Below are 22,358 nucleotides of genomic sequence, written 5' to 3'. Positions count from 1 at the left end.
GCAGGGACACCTTCCACTGGACCAGGCTGCTCCGAGCCCCATCCAGCCTGGCCTTGAGCACTTCCACGAATGAGGCAGCCACAGCCTCTCTCAGCAACCTGTTCCAGTGCTTCACCACCCTGATACTAAAGACTTTATTCCTAATATCTCATCTAAACCCACCCTCTGTCAATCTGAAGCCATTCCTACTTGTCCTGTCACTACAGGCTCTTGTAAATAGTCCCTCTCCATTATTCTTGTAGGCTCCCTTCAGGTACTGGAAGATCAACCCAATTCCTTCTCTTTTCTGGGCTGAACAATCCCAATTCTCTTGGCCACCAGTAAATGCCCTTCTCACCAGGTTAGAACTGCCTACCTCAGCTTTCCAATTTTCAGCTCAACCTTGCACTATACCTTAGAGGGGCAGTGATTCTCTCTAACATCCAAGTTTAGTTTTAATTATGGCAAAAACCAGACCCTCGGGAAAGACCAGCAGCAGATTTCAGCCAGACAAGCAGAGTAACCTGGTGTAAATACTGCTCTTGGAGAGTATCTGCACACAAAATGCACTTGTATTTTCAACTGCATATTGAGGTACCCACCATTTATGCTTTACATGAAAACTACAAACAAAAATAAGAACATGACTTACGGTTCTGATGACTCTTGGTCATACTCTCTGAATCCAAGGCATGGTAGAACTCATATGCTGAACGACCCAGCAGCTCCTCTGGATGGTATCCAATCAACTCTGTTATTCTTGTTTAACAAAAAAAAGCAAGTAATTAAAATTCAGGTCACTGTAGCCTTATGCTTACATGTGCAGGGCAGCTATCAGCTCGAGTCCTTAGACTAAGAGAATTAAAAAAGCAATATGAGAAATTCTGAGCTTCCAAACACATGAGAAGCTGTAGAGGACTTCTGATCACATTCTGAAATATCTCCGTGTTCAGAATAAACTGCCTTGTACTACTACTGGAATAAAAATTCCTAAGGATGTCAGTGTGTGCATTGCAAATTTTCTTATAGCTATTGCATGCTATCTGTAATAGAAAGTATCAAGTTTTGTTACTGACAAAGTTCTCAAGCTGTTCACTACATGCAGAAACTCCCAACGACCACCATTCAAAATCAAATATGTGTGAGGGGGTAGTGGTTGGCATCACCAGGTTTAAAAGTATGCATACATTTTAAAAACATACACAAAAGGGTTAAATCACCACTTTGAGCACTGTTTATAATAAAATAAAAATGCCAGGTGAGAAATTATGGGCAGTTAAAAGAAAAAAAAGCTCATCTACTTAGTCTTTCCTCAGTTACCTGAGAACTTTGGCATATGGATTAGGTTACTTGGGTGACTAATCCACAAACTAAGTAGGATTTTACACAAAGAAAGCTATGATCTCAAAAACTAGACTTTTTTTTCAGAGTATTTCTGACACAAGGCAGGATTTCTCACAAGTTCCTGAATCAATGAAAATAGGTCATCAAACTGTGCAGATGAATTTCTCTAATGAGGGGGTGGAAGAAAAATGTATTTCAATTGGAAATACCATCACACACAACTTTACAGGAAACACGGTGATAAAAAAGTACATAAAATTAATTCAAAAGCGAAGATTATCTTCTGGTTTACAAGACACTGACTGACACTCCTGCATGCATCTTCCTAGCTCCTAAATTCTAATAATAACCTGTAATACAGAGAACAGCAGCAGAAAGGACCCAAACTGATTGTGAAGCTGTCAGAATCCTTTAAAAGCTGGGAGGTTTGCAAGGAATGGTCACATCTTGCAGCACCTCACAGCTGTCAGTGGCAGTGCCCAGGTTTTATGCTTCATCACTAACTCACTAGGAATGGCTTTATCTGGCCACCACCAGATTTGATTTGTGGTGTTGCTACTTTTAAGAGACATCCTCAGGTTTGTGTGCTCCCTGGAAGGACAGCTTTGGCCTAGCCCTCCAGACACAAGCATGTCTTTACAAGACAGACATGTAAATACTGTAAAACAAACAGAGCAAGAGCATGGTATTCATCTCCTGGATCCCCCTCCAGCAAGGAAGACACATAAGATGGGACTATTTTGTGTATGGCTTGAACGCCAAGGTATTGAGTCAGCTTTTCCCTCACCTCCCCCTCCACAGAACTCTATAGCTCATAGCCCCAGGACACCTTGGTTTTGTCACTCTGAAAACTATTCTCTGTCCTGATTTCCATGGAACAAACACGGGTTTATAAAACTTTAGTTGAGCAAAAGCTGTAGCCTGTATTGGGTTCCCCTCAAAAACTTACTCTTCTGTTTATGTTTCCAGTTTTATTTACAGTCACAATTATTGTGTTTTATTTACACAACAAAGGGGAAATGTTTGAATCCAGGTTTCAAAGAATTTTTTACTCTCTTTGCTGACAAACTTCTGAGCTTTCAAATTGCATCCCACTCAAATCTAACTCTTTTCTGAAACCACAATTGTTTTTTCTTTCTTATTGAAAAGTAGTTCTCATCATGAGTTGGTCATCAAAGCTGAATCATCAGAACAACAAATACTGAAGGAGCCCTAACAAAATTAAGGCTCACAAAATACAGTTGCTGCTAGCCTTTACACAGCCAGCTGGGACACAAGTAAGTGACCAGAGGCTTTGGCAGGACCAGTGTAAACATATGGTCTTTAAAAACAGAAACGACGGCCTTTTGTTATATAATGGCACAATATCATAAAGCCATTCCAGTTAGTTTGGAGCTCATCGCAAGGGGAAGGATTTTAAAGTTCAGGAAGTTGAGTATTTACTCTTAATCCAGTCATTGGGAGCTGAGAGCCAAGTGGGGGTTGAGCAGGGAGAAGGAAAAGGAAATGAAGATAATGGGGAAAAAACAGAAGCACCATGTACCCAGCAGCACCAGTGCAAATCCAAACCCACATTACAGCCTTCATGGATGTGAACAGTGGAACTGAGACAGCAAACAAAAACTACGCCATACAGCAGGCTCAGGGACTCTTCTCACATGGGAATTGTCATCTCTATACAAAATTTATGTATTCCAATCCTGTAATTCCCCTTCTCAAACTGCTCCTTGCTGTTCATAATGAGCACCCTCACTATAAAATTACTCTTCTTGTCATTCCATGGCACAAAATGACTTGTGGTGCAATCCTGCTGTGACAATGACAAATCTAATTAGATTTAATGTAATCTTGGATGGAAGTTAGCAAGTGGTGGGTTGGTAGTATCTTTTTACTACAACCAACTACATATTTACACGAAAAGATAAAAATAAGATATCAAAAAATTACCCACAAACCCCACAACATTGGCTAAGTTCTAAACCGATGCCTGGTAACAGTGAAATACTGATGAAGAGTAATTGTTTTAAAATAGTTACTTTAAAAAATAATAATAAATGGCTAAACAGCCTCTATGCTCTCATTGACCTATCTGTTCATCTGTTAACACTATTCAGATTCATTATACTTCTCTTTGAAGACTCCTGGCATTGACATGATTTTTTTTAAAAAATTGTAGAATGTTCCTTTTCCCCATACAAAACCCCCCTAAAACTGGCTGACAGTGTTTCCTAAATACATTTTTAAATACCACTATTTTATAACAAACACTCTCTCTTCAATAATTGTTATCTCTATTAGTTTTGGGTGCATAAATTGGCAGCTCACACCCTCTAATAATAACTTTCTTTATTCCTCCAGTGGTGCTGCTGACCCTGAAAAACTTAAAAAAATATCTTACAGGCTGCAGGCTGTGCAGGGCCGGAAATCAGATTAGCGTATTTCATGCCACATTTTACACCAGGGTCAGGGCGGGCAGCTGTCCTGCTATCCATCACATCCATCCTGGGGCTCTCCCAGGATGTTCGTGGAAGAAGACTGGGCACAGGCAAGAGCCTGAGCAGCCCCTGGGCCAGGAGGCAGTGAGTGTTTCGGCATAGGTCCTTGCCCTGACCTCACCTGAGCATCACTTTGAGGTTTGCCAGTGAGGTGCACCCTCCAAACTCCATGTGCTCTCCACAGGAGCCTCAGCAACACAAAATGCCAGGTGAACACACAGAGGACTAAATGCAAAGGAAAAGGCATCCTACGGAGCTATGAGGAGTACACAGCTAAGGAAGTCAGGGAAACGTCTGTGTCCCATGGCACCAAGGGATCATTTACAAAACTGAGTTCAGGCACAAGACTTCTACTTTTGCTTAGACACCAGACAGAAAATTGCTCTTTGTGCAAGCTGTGGAATGACAAAATTAGAAAACAAACTGTATGGTGGTTTTGGATGGCACTCCTGCCATGGTAGGCTTTGTGTTTCCTTTGCATCTGTAGAATGCTAATTAGTAAGATAATAATAATTTTTTTGTTGAAGATGACAGGTGGGCTGCAAGGCTGTTTATTTTCCTGTTACCAGCTCATTTCTGAGAACACAAATTTCTCACAAACACACCTTTGGGGGAATCTTAATTTTTGCCAGAGTGGCACTTCAGTTTTCTGAGCTAAACCTGTCATCATGATGTACAGAGGTCAAAATCTCAGAAAACACAGGGAAGAGGTGGGCAGTACCCATCTGCAGTAGCAGATCTGTCCCAGTTGCCACCACTCAAGTGCGTTTTGAGCACTATTTCAGTTTCCCTTAAATATACAATATATATAAGTATCTTAATATTTAATTTTTGGGACACAGAAAAATGGCAAAGTTTTGTGCTTATGGTACACAATCAAGAAACAAGTGATCTAAATCCTATTTCTAGGTTTGCACAACTTTGCCCTATTTTATCTCTTTGAGACATGGCAAAGCAAACAAAACTCACTGCTTTGAGGGTGCATTTCCTACAAGATGAGCTAGTTCAAGTATTTTTGTTTTTCTTAAAATTGTGCTTTTCTGTCCCTTTATAGGAACACAAAGCTTTTCATTGTATACCATTTCTTGAGTTAAAATAGTATGGTAAGAACCATCAGAACTGAGAAGTCAGGCTCTGTGAAAGACTGCTCTAATGTTTACTGCTCATAAAAAATAGCTGGGTGTATATTCATCGGGCCCTGTGCGGACTCTGTGTGTGAGGGTGTGGATCTCTTAACAAAGTCTTTCTGTATTCAAACTGTTACCAAGGTATTGAAGTTAAAATGGTCTTGGAGGGAACAAACAAAACAAAGTTATACTTAAAGCAGAATGAGTTAAAAAAAAAAAAGAGAAAAAATAATAAAGCCTAATGCAGACACCGTGCCTGGGGTAAAGCACTCTGTCAGCCTGCTAGAGCAGGCAGCAGGGCAGTCTTGCCAACTAACCACATTTCCTCTCAAAAATATTCATGGCTGCTTCTACTCTAACCCAAGCCAGTGGAAAAAAAAAACCCAAAATGCAAAATCATGGGACTCCTGGCCACTCCTGAGCAGTATGGATGGCCTGGTCAGGTGTATCTGCCCTGCAAGGCAAAAAAACTACACGTGTACATGAAAATCTCCACCAGGACTGTCACTCCTACTTGTTCTGTCTACCTAAATCAAGGTTTTGTTATTAACAAAAGAAGTAGGTCATGTTTTACTCTTAAATATGACACATACCAAAAGTCAGTCTTGTCAAATGTGGATCTTTGGCTTCAGATATCACCACTTCACTCATCTTCATACTGCATTTTCCCCCGAGCAGGAGTGAAAGGACAGGAGGTCCATTCAAATGTTTCCTTGCATTCTCATTAAACTTAAGAATATTCCCCGAGTTATAGGTCAAATGGCAAACTGACTTTAATTCTCATCCAAAGTCCTATGCCTGAATGTTTCTTATTTACTGGGACATGACTGGAAACACAAGAAAACTCAGTTTCCTCTCAGTTGGGCACAGCCTGGATGCCACATGAATACTCATATGGGAAATCTAACTGGGACCAACACTACGGCATTGCATCTTCCTACACCGTCCTATTCTGAATCACCACATATCCTCCACTGCTCCTTTTGTCTTCTTCAACTTTACCATTAAAATGTCCCAATCAAGAAAAAGCAGAAAAGGGGATATAATTAATTTGGTTTCTAGTATTCAGGGACATACGATTCCCCACAGCAAGCTGTGCCTTCAAAGTAATGGAGACATACACCATTCAGTGTGCCAGTGCCAGGGCAACTGATGACGCAGCCTCTGGAGTTGCCACCTGTGCATCTCACCCCCTGCACAACAAATCTGTTTCCTTATCCATTCTTCCCTCCCCTCACACATGCTCCCCAGGGCAATTACAGGCAAAGGGAGAGTGCTTCCCTCTCCCCTCCCCAGCACTGCACAGGTCACAGGGATGAAGGTTAAAGGCACGGTGCCCTCACAGCTCTTGAAACCCTGGTTCCCTCCAATCCACAGCATATGGTCTTCCTTTGATGTACTTAAGGCATAATGGCTCAGACCAACCATCTGTGCTTGGGCACCTGAAGCAGTTTTGGGGGTTTTTATCAAATTCAAGCACAGTTTTCATTTTCGTTTTGTGTATTTTTCCACAACAGGAACACACTGCCGCTATTTCTACCTACTCCTTGGCCCTTTGGCCCTGCGCATGAAGATACACCAAGCAGTAGCTATGCCACCAAGGTAACAAAATTGCCTTTGTACAAAGACATGACTTTTCTTCTGACTAGAACACCCTCACTGGCAAACTTTCCTGACACAAAAGCATTGTGCAGCTGAACTAAGCTTTCGCTTGGATTATTAAACTGTACCACTGATCAGCATTTCTGTATTACAGCTAAAATAATCCCTCCTGTAAACCACTTAGCCAAGATAAGTGGAGCAAGGGAACATTTTTAAATCACTCTCCAGGAATGGCTGAAGCAGGCATTTAACGGAACAACCCTTATTTATTATTCATATCTCATGAACCTTTCTCTACAGGCTCATCACCTTGCAAAAACTGTTTTAAGAATACAAACATATCCCACCTAACCACTGCCAAGTCATAGGCCCACATACATAATTTATTTTTGGAAGGCAAATTATATGGGCTACTGTCTCACATGTTTTAAATGATGGCCAGTCTTGCCTGCTTCATATTGCATCTACCCTGTACCCTCCGAGGCAAAAGCCAACTAGTTTTTGTCACAAAATGCTGCAAGGTAGCCAGCCTGTATTTTGCATGTTACTTTGTCAGAGACTATGAGCCTCCCTAAGGAGATTATACTCAGAAATCCGAGAGCTTCTTTGACTGAGTGCTTTGAAAATAAAAACTTAATGCTCCCTGGAAGCAGACCTGTCCATGATGCCTGGAAGTGGCTACCTGAAAACAGAGGCTAAAGATTAAGAGAATAAAAGGAGGTATTTATTTAAAGGGCCTTCAAAGGTACAGCCTGGGCAGTCAGAAGACCACACCCAAGATGGACCCTGGGTCACGGGTTCTTTACACTTTTATAAGTTTGGTTCCTTTGCATAGCAGGGTTAATTCTCCAATTATAATTTCAGTTAATGATGTAATTGCCCCAAGTTTGCTCCTCCTCTTCAAAGGCTTATAGTTTACACATTTTGGGGCCTGGGACAATCAAAGTGCCCTTAGAGAGAAAACCTAGAGATGGATTGTCATGTCTAACCAGCATGAGAGAACAGCAGCTAACAGGCTGTATGAAGCTTCAGAGTTACAAACTAGCGAGTACAGGATTTGAAAAATAGAAAAGTTAAAACCTAAGGCATCATCCACACCAGATGAACTGCAAGGACAATACCAGGACCACTGCAGAAGCCTGGCAGAGGAGGCACACTGCCCTCAATGATACCAGCCCTGAACTGGAAAGACACCGTCTGCATCACTGCAGAAAGGACAGAGTACATAGGAAAGAGACTGGCACATGCTGCCTTCCCTCCTCTGCTCCCCAGCCTGGACTTACATTCTTGGCATAAGCTGCTCCTTCAATGCAATTTGTCTAGGAGCACTGAATTTGATAAGAACAGCTGAGTGTTTTGCATTTTTATGTGCCTAGTGAAGTGTCGCCTGCTGGAGAGAAATCAACATCCCTCTGGAAGGGAAGTGGGAGCCAGGTGGATCTGCTGTGAAGAACCTGAAAGGTTTGTGAGGTCTCCTCCTTCTCTGCCCTGGCTGGCTTTTTGCAGCTTTATCAAGATCTGAATAAAACAGGAATGAAACATCCAACCAAAACTATCTAGTAAAAGATGTACTACTTTGTAGTCTGGTTTTACAGAAAAAATCTCTAAAATCCCTACAAGTTCAATCCTCCACAGGAAGCTGTTGTATTTCACTGCCATGTGAAACATTTTCCCTGTAAATGAAACACCCACCATTTAAGACAGGGCCTAATATATCATTATTTAAGAAATAAGCATGTGTATCTTTAATGGGATAGCATCAGTCCCTCTAATTCTCACTTACAATGGCTTATGCATTAAGTCTTGCAGAGACATGTGAATGCTGTAATAAAGCAAAATCCTCTGCTACTCTCCTGTAGCCTGCCACTGAATGACCCCAGTAATTCAGAGTCACATTGCTTTTAATAATGAGTCACTACCATATTGTTGCTTCTCCCTCCAGAAGCAAAATCCTATTGATATCTCAATATTTTCATCCTGAAAATATTAACAAAGAAAAAAGTCTGACTGTGATTACATCAGAGACCATTTCTAGTTAAAGCACACTTGCTGCTCAGTTCTCAGAGAGTTCAGAAGGTCAGCCACAGGCTTCACACTTATAATCTTGCTTTCATCCACAGCTAACACTGCAAGTTTTATATGGCCGCTTCATCACATTGTTTAAAAAAATAATCTTACTTAGCAAAGTTTAAGAAAACCTCTGAAGGTTGAAGAAAACAACAAAGCTGTCGGTCTTGTGAGTTTCTGTGTAAGTTGCAAGCATATGTATAATCTCACTGATAAGCCTCCAGACCTCAGAGGTTGCTAGCATCTCTGAATTTCAGGAAATCAATTTCTTTAGGCAGTTCAAAAGTTCATCTTGAATTTAGAGATGACGTCATAAAAAACCCCAAAACAAACCCCAAATCCACAGCAGTAAAGACAAGACTTTCTCTGGGCAAATGGGGGACTGAAGACACTTCATGGGAAGGGATCTCTGGCTCACTCGCATGCATGGAAGATTGTTGTCACAGTACATAGGCAGAGGAGGCAGATGGCATGAAAGGCCATGGAGGTCCCAGCACTAGTCAGGCACATGGAGACTAGATGGATCTCCATTTTTCCACTCAAGAGTGAAGTGTGGGGAGCAGAGGACAAGCCCCTTGCCTGATCCAAGATCCTCCCCCCCCCCCCATTTCGTCACTAAGAGGCACATGTAGATAACCAATACAGGCTGTTTGCTTTTCATTAAGCAAGAGGCTGCAACTCCATTTCAGAGCAGCCAGGTACTCTGGATGCCTTAGCTATTCCTGGTTAATTTAGAGCATGAAGTACTTGCCAGCTAAATGATAACAGCATCCTGGGCCAAACCAACCGCAAAACAGTCCTTGACTAAGGTCCATATGGTGTGCCATGGGACACGCTCTCTAAAACACGGGAACAGAAATCCTGTATCCCCTTCAGTGTGTTAAACCCCGAGAAGCTGATGTTTGTGGCTCCAAGTTGCCTCACATTTCCCAGTAAAATTGAATTCCTCACTTGGCAGGAGGAGGAAATACATCAGGAGTATTGCTTTGCCCAAACTGAAATTTGAAGTGAATTAAGTAAGCCATTTTGGCTATAGCCATTTTGGTAACAGGTTGTACTTTCTTCTAGTCCTTGCTTACCAGGACCACAGAGGACATTTGGAAGAACTGCTTGTTTTGTTCAGGAAGATAAAAACACCTATGGAAAGGAAAAACCAGTGAAGCTTACCTGTCATCACAGTAGGTGAATTTCATGTCCATGCTATGGCGACTCAGGAAGGTCTTGCTGTCCAGGGGGATATCGATGTTTGAAGGGTGCTGAATAGGCTCACACATTATTATAAGGCAGGTGAGAAGAGGCTCCTTATACCCACACAGAGTGTGAGGAGGGCAAGTGTTATATACTTTAACTTGTCCAGTGCAGTGCAAAACCTGAAATAATGAGAACCAAACTTAAGATGTTCTTTCTCTACACATCAAAATGTCTATAAAAATCAAAACCACTTGATTTGGCTCAAATATGGTACCTTCCATGTGGCAGACTTGAGGTTAACAGTTCTGCCTCTGTTGGTAACAGTGCATTTCATCCTCATGAAGAAGTCCCGCTCAGTTGACGTCTCTTTGCTTTTCTTTCCGAAGCCTGGACCTGAATCAGGAAAAGGCAAATGAGTTTTCTCACTTTCCTTCTTGCTTTCTCCTACTTATAAGCATGAAGCATTCAACAGAAATAACAGACTAATTCTCAGATAATTTACCTGCAGAGACCATCAAAGATGCATCAACCATTGCAGAGCAGTTAGTAGAGCTCAGACCTAAAACTTTAAGTACAATGTAAATAGGACTTTGTGCGTTTTAAACCTATGTTTTAGCTTGCAGCACATAAAACTTTCCAAAGAATTACAATTGAAAACATTATACCCATCTAAACTTGATGGAAGGAAAATACTAAATAGACAATTCCTTAGTAATATCATATTTAAAAAATATTTGGCAAAACGAAACAAATCTGCAGAGCATTGAATAGCAGTTGATGATTACCGAAATTTCCCTTTACCATGACTAACAGATCTCTACTAGCCATTTACTTCATTTGGTTATTTCAAAAGCAAGCAGGGACTTCTGTATTTTCATTATTACCATTTTTCAGACTCAGATTCTCTCGAATTTCTTCATGGTCACATGGATGAGTGAAGTCAAAAATGCTGTGTCCAGTGAGTTCCACCTGTGTAGAAGTAAGAGCTACGCTTAGCCAAATCAGAGCAACTGAAAGTATTTATCTGTTTTTAAATACAATTCAAATGAAACTGGTCACTAGAACTAAGTGCATCAACAGGATGCTCACGGGCACAAATCCCACGACCCTCCCTTTGTTTATCCTATGCATAACTCCTCATTTTCTCCCCAGAACAACTCTCTTATCTTTGAATTTGCACAGTGCAGTTAACAGTCAACACCACTTGCTATTTTCAACACAGGAGAAAACTCCCAATCCACAAAGCAGAAAAAGGGGGATCCAAAAGAGCAGCTATATCAGCTCTGTCCCATAGTCTAAGGCACAAGTGGAATAAATGCCTTCTCTTCTCCCCAGTAATATCTAGGAAGGCAACTTTGCAGTCACCAAAGACATTACAACTTGGTAGGAAGGGGAGAGGGAACCTCCAACCCGTGTTGTCTGCTGTGCAGGGTACCTGCCTGAGAAAGAAGACATTTTATTTCCAGTCTTCTTTGCAGTGACACACAGCTGGGTTTTCTGCATTTAGACGTAAGAATTATTTCTATGAACTGTATCACAAAGAGAGGAAAGCATAAGGGAACAAGTTACCTGGGTAAGACCCATATATTTGTTGACATTCTCTGACAGAAAGATCATGTCTCCATCCTGTGTCACCACGGCAATAAATCCCTCCAAAGCTTTCAGGTACAAGTTGTCCATCTGCTGGTCTGCCTCTAGTTCATTCTCATTGTCAGCACATACTGAGAAAAAAAAGCAAAAAAAGCATTTAAAGCCTTCAGCACCCCAGCCAGCCTTTTGCAATGCAAGCACATCTGGTTACAGAATTTCTGCTGTTAAAATTTCCTTTCAACAAACCCCTTCTGGTGGGGCCTTCTGAACAGTATATGAAAGGGATACCCTTATCACTAGAAAGGTAGGAGATAATTTTCAAAATGTTTTGGCAAATGCAAGACCCTCTCTTCACCTTTAGCATGTTTCTGCAAGATGTGCTTTCATTCACTAACACCTACAGACTCAGGCACTAAAGTGCATCTTCTTTGTGCATGTTCTTTTGGCCACATGCAACATTTGTACCTCCTAACAGGAGGCACAAGATAGAGGGCAAATCTTACAGAAGGTACATAAATCTGTGCATCCCTTACATCTAATGGGACTCTTCCATCAGATCAGGCTTTCTAAGAAGTTCAAACACAGCTCCTACAAAGCATATCTAAATAGACCTCTTCACTCAGTACAGACACATCTGTTAACACTACTTTGAATAGAAAAAGTAGGAAACTGTTCCCTTGAAGTCATTTTGGGTGAACCTTTTTGTCATCCCATAAATCTCAGTATTCCTCAGAAAACCACAGATCCATCCCACTGATACCTGCTTTTTCATCTGCAGACATCAGAACTTCCTATGCTCCACTCCACCAAGCTCTGACAAGCTTTGTCACCCACTTCCTCTGTCCTGCAAGGAGAGCCTCAGACTCTGCTTATGTCCCAGATGTCTGCCTGTGCAGATTCCTGAACCCAGTGCATCTTACTAATTTTTGGGAAAGACATGCCACTGTCCACCTGAAATCTAAGGCTGTGCTAGAATGTTTATTACAGCTTTTTTTTTTGGTTATACATTTTTCTGGTACCTTTGGGCTGCAGTGTAGCGACAGCTGAAGGCACCGCGATGCCCTCGTCATGTGTGCTCCACACAGCCCATCTCCTGCGATGGGAGGTGTGACACGCGGCAAAACTGCAGGCAGGGAGGGAGGGGAAGGGCACTGCTCCTTCTGCTGCCAGTCACACAAATGCCCATTTCCCTTCTATGCTCTTAAGCATGTCTCAGCTCCATGAATAATAAGCTGTCAGGGAATGACGTGCAGACAACTAGCACTGAAAAACTTCTGCATAGGAGCCAGCCCAATAATTACTTGGTATGTTTTATGTGAAACTTCTGGAATAATTTTTTACAAAACCACTTAGAGATATTGTATCTGGTCTGTGTACCTCAGAGATGCTGTGATGAGCTTATCTTTACAGTTTTGTCAGTTAGCCTGCTCGGTTGTGATCAGTCATTGCAAATGTCATAGTAAAGCTCTGATTTTGAAGGGAAAAAGCAGGTAAATTAAGAACAAAACCCCACCTAATTGTCTCAGAATAAGGAATAACCAACTTCAAGATACAAGACCGTGAGTAAGTCTCATCTAGATCAAAGCTGCCCTAGAGCCCATGGCAACAAGGATGATGGGAGAAGAGCTAAAACAATTCTGCTTTCTGTGCCCTTTCCTGGTGGCACAGGCTCCAGGCTGGGCCCACCACCAGTTTTGCTGTCCAGAGGCTCCAACCATAATTGCATCAGCCTTACTTGCAAGAACAGTGGGACACAAACAAGTTTCTTGGAGAAGATGCTCTTCCTTGTTGGTTTAATGTTGCAATTTCAGCTTACAGTTTGTTCTGTAGTACATATTCTTAGCACTTGACAAAACTAATTCATTTTTGCTCTTTTCCTCAATGAAACAGCACACTGATCACTTTCCTTCATGTTTCTTGTTGAAATACCCATTTTGCAAGAAGTCTAGAAGCAGGAATAGAGCAAAGCTTTGTAAAACATTATATGGTTTGGGTTTGTTACTTTTTTGAATAGGGAAGAGGCTGAGCCAAACTAATGCAGTTTTTACTTTGAAGTACTAATAGGTGATGATTAAAGGATAAGTTTGATCTATACAGCTCCTGGAACTGCATCTGCTAGTGCCTGAGGATGGACTGCAAGCAAACCAAGAGGGATGAGCTTTTGCAATGCAGAGCCCACCGAGCACTGTTTGGAACAGCTGAAGGGTGACAAAAATGATGCTGGCTGCTGCATCCTCCTGCTTCTCAATATCCCTCCCCGCAGCAGCCCATCACGCATCGTGCAAACAAGGGAAGAAATGGACTCAGCCCCAGAGCCATAGGGAGCACTTGGTTTATCACCCTTTGCCTCTCAAGAAGACTGTCTGGTAGCAGGGAAGAGAGGACACTCTCCGGGGATGGCCAGCACAGGCTGGGGATTTATCATTTCACGTATTCTGGCTACACATGCAAGGGCCAGTTCCTCCTCAGTACAAAGCAAATGACTTCAGGAAATTACATCAGGACTAGCATTTAAAATACAGAAAATACACAATAATATATTTGAATAGTATGCACTTTGACCAAAATGACATTCAGGGAAGGAAAAAAAAAAAAAAAGAAAAAAAAAAAAGAGGTAAGTGACCATCTGCTCCCAAGCTTGTTTCTACTGCGTAAAGAATGTCAAGGGTCTTTTTTTACTTTTCCGGAAGCAAACAAATGGTTTATTCAGCAGGGATCATGGCTATAGCCCAAGACAATCAGCCAAGTGTGGGTTCAGAGAAAAAATGACTTTTCAGCTCTAACCCCAGACCCTCCTTTCCATTTTTTTTTCCCAGCTCATTAAGTTTGCATTAACAAAACATGACCATTCAAAGGCAGGAAGGCTATTCAAAGCATTTGTATTCTTAAATGCCTCCAACAGTGAAAGACAAACACTTTACTTGTATTATCAGATGATTGAGTTTGCTTTTCCATGTATATAAATTATATTACTTATACAAACACACACAGAGGACATGGATCACTCACATCAGGGCTGCAGGTTCAAACCCTTAAGGTCCGAGCTGAGCACAGCACTTAAAGATATAGTCAGCTTTAAAGCATGTAGTTACCGGGGTTTGTGGGATCAGAGTTCAACTGTTTTTATTAAAATTATCTTCGTCCAGCTGGAGGCATCTGTGATGTGGACAGGGAGGAGGGAGAGAAGATTGTTTGTGCTGCTGTGCACCCCATCTAACCTAACCCAAAAGCACAACCAAGGTGTTTTGCAGACACACTCCAGCCTCCCTGGTAACTCAATAAACCCCACTGCACCCCCTCCTTTCTCCTCAGCAGCTTGGCTGCAGCAGGAAAGGGGAGCTGGCAGATACGGGTTTCTTGTAGTACTTAATAGGGCGTGCTCACGTTTCAAAGCTGAGGAAACTGCAGGCGCTATCAGGCACATAAAGGTGGGTGCCAAGTACCTCCAGAGCCACTCTGCTGCTGTTGCCCATCTATTCCTTGCCTGTCCCCCGTAAGCAGCCCCCAGCAGCCTACCCAGTGCAGCTGCAGCACTGGGGGACACACCAAAGGTGCTCGTGTCTTCGACTGTTTCCCGGTTCTTTGCGGTGGCTGCAAACACAGAGTCCCAGAAGGTGTCGTCTGTGCTAACCCGCTGAAGCAGATCAGCTACCTGAGGATCCTCGGTCTGCAGCAAAGAAATGTGCTGGGCTGCACTGTGGCGGCTCTGGTATGCCCTGTATCAGGTAACTCGGTATAATTATAGTAATATAAATAATAAATAGGAGTCCCTCCTATGGGTGCACTGTCAGCATTAGAGCACGTTCCCTTTCTCCTGTGGAAAGCACTAGCTACTGATGCACAGAGGATATACACACTTTAGGAGAGTGATACCTCAGAAGCAATTCAGTCATTGCCACTAGCAAAAATCTGGTTTGCTTTAGAAAGAATCTATTTTGCAGATGCAAAACAAATAATGGCATGGCTACTGCAAGCTCCTCCCTGAAATCCCTATTGTGTTTCACTTTGCTTTAAATTGTCTTCATTTATTTACCTTGGGGCTAAACTGGAGCACAAACATAAGAAAATTCAGCTTCAGATGGAAAATATTTGAGAAAGCTGGGACCAAATGGAAGTGGGAAATTAGCATGAGGAGGTGAGAGCAGAACTTCAGCCTTTGGTTTCCAGTAGGTCTGAGGTCACTTTATTCAGAGAGCAGCACCTCATGCACACTTGCCAGGTTTTTGCACATCTTCAAGAAAGGTAACAGTGGGACTCAGCTTATACTGATTTTTAGGGTGTGGTTTGTTTTTGTTTATTTTGGGTTTTTTTTTTGATTTTTTTTTGTTAGCATTGCATTTCAAAATAGCTTCTAGCTAAATTTTGAAATAAAGATGTGTGTCTGTTTTTTTTCTACAACTTTTTCCACCTCCCCTCAACTAATGGGAGTATCTCATGACAGTGTAGCAGGGGGACTGGACTGCAAATATGCCAGTTTAAATTAAGAGCACATTCAGCAGAATGAAGCACTGTAATATTGTTGTTCATACTATAGCTACATTGATGGAGCCTAGCCAAGATTGTGTTCATTTAACACTGGGAAGCCTATACAGGAGGAGAATCCCTGTCTAGGTGAGACTGGGAGATGTTGAAATCTGTAAAAAAGCCTCATAAAACTGCCATGGCCTTCCTGGGATGACTGTCAGAGCTACAGGAGAACCAGGAACAGAGCAACAGTGTCCCATGTCCTAACATTTGCTGGGTCATCCACTGTTCACTTTGCCCCAAGGCAGCATTTCTTACTGCATTGAATTTTGATACAATATTTTTCACTCCATGTCTTAGTCTGTATTAAATTTTGGTAAGTATTTATTTTGACAAATTTTCTAACCACCAAACAGAATTTATTCATTGACAAGAAACTTTGAACTGTAACAGCAAATGGTTATTGCAGTGTTTATGATAACCTTTTATGCTAAAAATAACTTTGTAAACAAGCTTTGATTAATTCTCACTGTCAGGATGTGCACTGTTCCCAAGTTTAAGAACACTTTTTCCGTAGATGCTTGCTCATTTCCTTCAGTCCAACCTCTTGGAACAAGTCTGAAGGCTCAAAAATCAGGCTGCTCCTTACAAGAAATAACTGCGCAGGTATAAACAAGCTCCTAGCAAACAGCCTATAACTCCTCTCAACACCTTTGATCTGACTCAAAAGGGTCTTTTTGGTCCGTTCAGAGGTAGACAATGATAAAATGTGTTTCTACTGGAGGTCACATCCTCACCTGCACAGAATTTTCCTGGCTTTGTCTCTCGTCCTGATTCTTATAAGTACCAGTAAGTTGCTTACATATTGTGCATAACAGATACCAGGCTACAGCTGCCACTCCAGAGGAGGGTTGTAAAAACTGCCTGATGCCAGCAGGCAAAAGTTAGGGAAGATCTAACAGCAGCTTCATCCTGCATCAGAGAGAGCAGCTTTGAGACAGACTTGTCTCTTCCTGGTTTCTTGTTTTCCATCAAAAGAGAGTGACTGATTTTTTTCCCCCTTTTTTTTCTGTCTTGACAGGGCAGTACATCCTGTTCAAGGGGATATTTTCAATGTGCTCAATAAAAGCTTTCAATTTAGATACATCAAGAAAAAGCTACTCTTAAACTTGAAGCTTCCTGAAGGGCTCTTATCTCCAAGTGCACAAGCAATCTTGGATAAAGAAAACACTTATGTTAGTGTTGTTTTGATTGCAGAGTTTGTATCTAGCCATTTCATTCAGATGCTGCTCCCAGGAACTTCCTTGGAGTCCTGCAGCCAGCAGTGTTGAATGGTGGGAATACAGCACCCCATCAGACCAGGCTTTGAGCCCCATGGGACCTTTGGGTGCACCTTCCCTGAAAAGGGACATCACTTCAAGAAGCTAAAGCCCTCAGCACCCGGCTCACTCTCATTCCTAGCAGCATGGTTGGCATAAAACTATTTTTCCAATTTAATAAAAGCAACCAAGTAGACATGCTATTTTTAAAGCACTGGTTTATGCCACAATGGTCTGACATTAGATGCAGCTTGTCCAGACATTCAAAAACAATGCCCACATCAGTTCTCCCTACAGTCTGTCCTCTCCCTTAAAAGTCTAGAGAAAAGCTATTTTTTCCCCTTCTGCTCCCTGCTGGCTTTCCGGCTCTGTTGTCTCCCTCCCTTGAAACAACTTCACACTGGCTTCCTTGTGGCCTCCCTTCTCCCAAACAACTTCCTGTCTGCATCCCTGTTCCCTCCCCATTTCTGCTGCTGTCTGCCTGCACAAGAGCAACTCCCAGCCAGTTTCCTCTGCTGGATTTCTACACAGAAAAGACACCCAGGTGACCACACAACAGGATGGGATTAAGGCAAGCCAATAAAATTGTGTTGGCCTGATGAGCTTGATTAAAAAGTCCATAGTCCTGGCACAGAGAAACTCACCGTACTAAAGAGTTCTGGTTCCTGTAACACCTTTAGCATCAGCATGCTTCAAATAAACACTTACAGTTATTGGCACTGCACATACAGGCTTCCTAAAATGGATTCTCCTCCTCATATTCAGACAAAAAGAGAATGTTCTGAGGCAGCCACAGCAACTATCACAATGCCAGCTGTTAACCAAGGCAGCCACATTCTTAAGCAAAAGCTATTATTTCTCTTTTGCCATCTATTAGCTCCCCCAAAAGCATTAGCCTTACTTACTAGCTATACTAGAAAATAATTCAGGAAAAGTACTGCTAACAGTTTTTCTGAGTAAACTAAAGGACATAAGATCCCAACTCCAAAAGCTCTACTACTGATAAGCATCAGAATGCTTATTTTCAGCAGCAACTTTACGGGATCAAAACCTTTACATGAAATGAACAAAGATCAGTTCTAAATTTATCCCAAACATTTGAATGTGACAATGGCAAAAATGTATTATGCCAACAGAATTAGGAGACATCTTGAAAAATATTTAAGATGATCATAATTAAATATTTCTACTTAGCATTCCAATTATACTGTGTACTGTTCTGTGCACAACATGGAAACAGTATTATAAAGCTATTGTTTCAGTTTGCTTCCTGTGATACTAATCTCAATCAGGCCGTCAGACGAACAGCCTGCATTTCTAAATGTTAAAGGCTTCCTCTCCAACATTCCCACACAGAATTGCCTACTGTGAAAATCAAAGGGAAACGTGTTACTAAGTAAAGCAGCAACTTTTATAAAGCAAAACCTGGTATTTTTTACCCTTTTGAACTCTGAGATATACAACCAGCTATTTCCTATTATGATAGGATACAAGGGCCAAGCTCAGGCCCTGCAACGCCTGCAGGAGACGTGCACTCTGCAATCCAGAAGTCGGGATTTTTCAAGGCATGTAGTGGGAGAGCTTTCAGTGAGGGCTCAGATTCAGGGGCTCTGCCATTCACCTGCTGGAAGAATGTGGGCATAGATTTCCCTAGGTTTTGACTTCCCAAAAGATAAATGATCACTATGCAGACACAGCTAACAAAACAGTCCAAGTTACACAAGTGAAAAGCCCTATTCCAACTCAGGGAATAATAGGAAAGGGCATGAGACACTCAAAGCCAGTGGAGTGAGACTCACAAGTTGCCTACAGCCATCTCCAAAATCCCACCTGGAGCATCAGCTTGCAGAAAGATGAGGGTACAGTCCTGGGAAAGGCCTTGTTCTCTCTGCTTCAGGCAAAATTGCCTTGAAACAGAGAGGTGTGTTTGAGAATCATGCCCACAAACAGTAATACAAAATAAAATATGGTGTGCTAGTAGGTTTTGATAGACCAAATTAGAAACAAGAAACATACTCTCACTTAACTCCAGTTTACAGTAGGTGTCCACCCCAAATAATCAAAACCATTTCAATAAAGACAACATAGAGCAAAGAGGGGGTCTGCAGGCTGAGGTGGGCATTTGCTTCTCATGCACTTCCACCTCCCCATTTCCCAGTTCATCCATCAAGAGACGACAGTGTCTCCCATGCTCCCTGTCAGTCAAATCAGACTTCTCAAATGCAACAGGAAATTTATGGTCAAATTCCAAGCTGCTGAACATGCACATGAAACCTTTGCTGCAGCTTTGCTTGGGGCTCAGAAAGGGTCCAAAGCAGAAGCAAGAACAGAACCAGCACAAACATCGCCCAAGCCCATTTTCCATCTTGCTTCACACTTGTCAAAACAGGATGAGCAGCAAACCTCTTGATCCATGAGCCTCCAGCTGCATCAAAACCTACCACTCTGAATTAAATTGGACCGCCTTCTAGTGAAAGCCAGTGTCCTTACAAAGACTGACATTATTCAGAAGTCCACAAAGACAGGAAATTTAATTTATATGTTAGCTGGACTCAGAATAGTAGATGAGCAGCAGACAAGGTTTTCTGACTTGGGTTCTTTAATTTTAACATATTTTCATTATCAGAAAATAATACCCAAAACTTCCAGAAAATATGTCCTTTTACAGTTCCTTAAGTTCAGTTCCTCAGAATATAAGTATGTAAGATTTTGAAACCCTTACCTGCGCCTCTGGTGTCTAAAGATGCAGCCATGGACAAATCTGCATTTGACTAACAACACAAATTTTCTTGAGAGGACTTACTCCAAATTAATATTTAGACTGAGATTAAAGGCTAAGCAAATAACTAATACAGAGAAAGCATGAAATATTAAAGCACAGCCTGTCACTTCCGTAAGATTTTATGTCCAGAGTCTTTTCTGCTGCTGGGTAGGTACTGGTGGTACTTGAAGAAAATGTAAATTATCTACATGAATCACATTGTTTTTCAAACACTGTCACAGAAATATCTCTCAGATATATCATGTCTTTACATGTATGTATGAATATTATACATGTATACTGAATTGTTATCAAATCTCATCAAATAATGAGTCTAAGCCTTAGCAATACAGAATCATCAAAACAAATGTTTTAATCAGTAGATTTTCTCCTCACTGAGAAATGTAAATTCATTTGAAAAGTTCACTTTAGTCTTAGCAGGTAAGCAAAGGTATTTTTCTGATGATGACTGCATCCGACTATTTCATGTCAATTTTCACAGGCACGCACATTACTTATATTATCGGTTACAGCCTTTCAGAAGTTTACTTTTCCTATGCTGTGTCAGTCTCTAGTTCATGCCATATAAATATTTGAAGAGCTGAGGCTGTGTTTTTATGAGAAAGTTACTAACAAACTGGCTTTGTTTAAGAACATTTACCTATTTACGCAACTTCAAGTATTAGTTACATGACAAAATCAGAGATGATTTCCAAACACTGTTCAGCAAATAAACTTCTCTTTCACAGAAGTACACGATAAAATCACATTCTATAAGCTAAGATGAAAATACCTACATTTTATACAGCAGGCTTCAGCAAAAGCCAAAAGTCCTACAAGAAATTACAGAGCGCACAGAAGCAGAATTAAATTTGCCATATCTTCCAGACTAACCAAAACCAAACCAACAGCAAATCCAACCACAAAATGGGACGCTTCCTAATAACATTTATTAAAGTAATTGCTCTCGTATGACTCAACTTTTCTGAGGAGAGGAAGTGCAATCGTGACCTTATTGGGAGTCCTGCCATTAATGAAGGAAAAGACAAAATTTTGGGTTTACCATTCACAAACAACGCAGGCATTGTTGTGTTAATATATTCTCAACACTTGTAGGTCACCGTGTGAAAGTTCTGGAAACATCAGTTGTTTTCATTGATCTTACAGGCTACTCAAGCCACATATTTCCATCAAAGTGCTTATTCAAATATAGGGGCAAAATAAGAATATTCCTAATTTTACCAGTTTTCACAGGCTATAAATATTATGCTTGTTTGCATTTCCTACTAGTCCAACGTGAGCAAGGCTCTGATTGTGTAGAATCCATTCACATCAAGTATTTAGAAGTTGTTTTAGCTATCTTAGTGTAGCTAGTTTTAAACAACCTACCATTTAAACAACCTACTCATTGCCAGTGGATAGCACAATTACTCCTTTCAAACAAAGTATTGGACCTTCAGAGCATCCCAGCTGCTGTTTGAATGTGCAGGCACAAACACGCTTGCCACGCCAAATCAAAAGTTATTTGTTTCAGCATGGAAGCTTAAGGCATACATTTGAATTCTGATAGAACTCTTAAAAGCTCAAAGTCCCATAACCGAGATTATTAATAAACCACATTCAAGAGTTCTCAGAGGCTTTTTTAGAGATGCAAAAAACCTGCACTAATTGTTATTGTGGTAACCCTCTAATCAGAGAAGAGCATGCATAACCTTACCAAGCTGCCATCAGCCAGCCTGACAACTAACTTCTTTTAGCCAGATCTTACCTGAAGACAAAAGCTTATGAGTCCGTAGGAAACTGATTGCCAGGCGCATTATGGAGGCCTTGTCCAGGTGGGAACTGATGTTGTGGGGCAGGGGCAGCTCGTGTGCCAGTTCATAGAAAACCTCAGTCTCTTTGCTTCTTCTGCATCTTGCTGCATCTCTTGATTTCTCCTTCCTCCGTTCGGAACTGCTCCTGACAGGTAAAGAAAAGAAAGGAAAAAGCATTTCTTGAAATGCAATTCACAACTTGAGAGGCATTTACAAGAGTGTATCTTCTCAGCAATGAGAAGATACCATTCTGTCAAGTGTTTGAAATCAATTGGCCAGACTTTAATACCCATTTGTGCCCTTTAAATAGGAATTAGGAGATGACTGCCACAGCTGGAAAGGGCTCCGATTGTACATGGGTCAGCCTTTGAACGCCCTGAATCCCCACGCAGTGTAACAGGATTGAGATTTGCCTTAGGCAGGAAATTCAAAATGAAATTGTAAAATATTATTTCTGGGATTCAGGATGCATTAAAAATAATTTTTTTGTTTGTTCAATCTAAATTTACTTACTCTGGGATGAGGTGGTAGTCCATTTTAAAGTTAGAATAATTACAGTGAATATGGCTGTGTCATAGATACAACAATGTTGTGAAGTTTCAATG

The 22,358-nt window shown here is 41.4% G+C and overlaps 1 protein-coding gene across 3 annotated transcripts in view; it reads right to left on the bottom strand.

The window, feature by feature from the left end:
• Positions 1-22,358, bottom strand: part of EPAS1 (endothelial PAS domain protein 1) — a 78,596-nt gene that overhangs the window by 14,566 nt on the left and 41,672 nt on the right. For 2 of the 3 annotated variants that reach the window (XM_069009767.1, XM_069009768.1), the window contains exons 2-8: positions 21,708-21,898; positions 11,375-11,526; positions 10,690-10,774; positions 10,308-10,370; positions 10,080-10,198; positions 9,782-9,984; positions 632-738 (exon numbers count right to left, since the gene is read on the bottom strand). In XM_069009767.1, coding sequence (XP_068865868.1) covers positions 632-738; positions 9,782-9,984; positions 10,080-10,198; positions 10,308-10,370; positions 10,690-10,774; positions 11,375-11,526; positions 21,708-21,898 — 920 coding nt within the window. The remainder of the gene's footprint in view (positions 1-631; positions 739-9,781; positions 9,985-10,079; positions 10,199-10,307; positions 10,371-10,689; positions 10,775-11,374; positions 11,527-21,707; positions 21,899-22,358) is intronic. The other variant, XM_069009770.1, reaches the window with a different exon arrangement.

This window comes from Aphelocoma coerulescens, chromosome 3, assembly GCF_041296385.1.
Source record: "Aphelocoma coerulescens isolate FSJ_1873_10779 chromosome 3, UR_Acoe_1.0, whole genome shotgun sequence".
NCBI classification, from domain to species: Eukaryota; Metazoa; Chordata; class Aves; order Passeriformes; family Corvidae; genus Aphelocoma; species Aphelocoma coerulescens.
The sequence above is the reverse complement of the archived record's forward strand: the minus strand, read 5'-3'. Positions and strand labels throughout refer to the sequence as shown.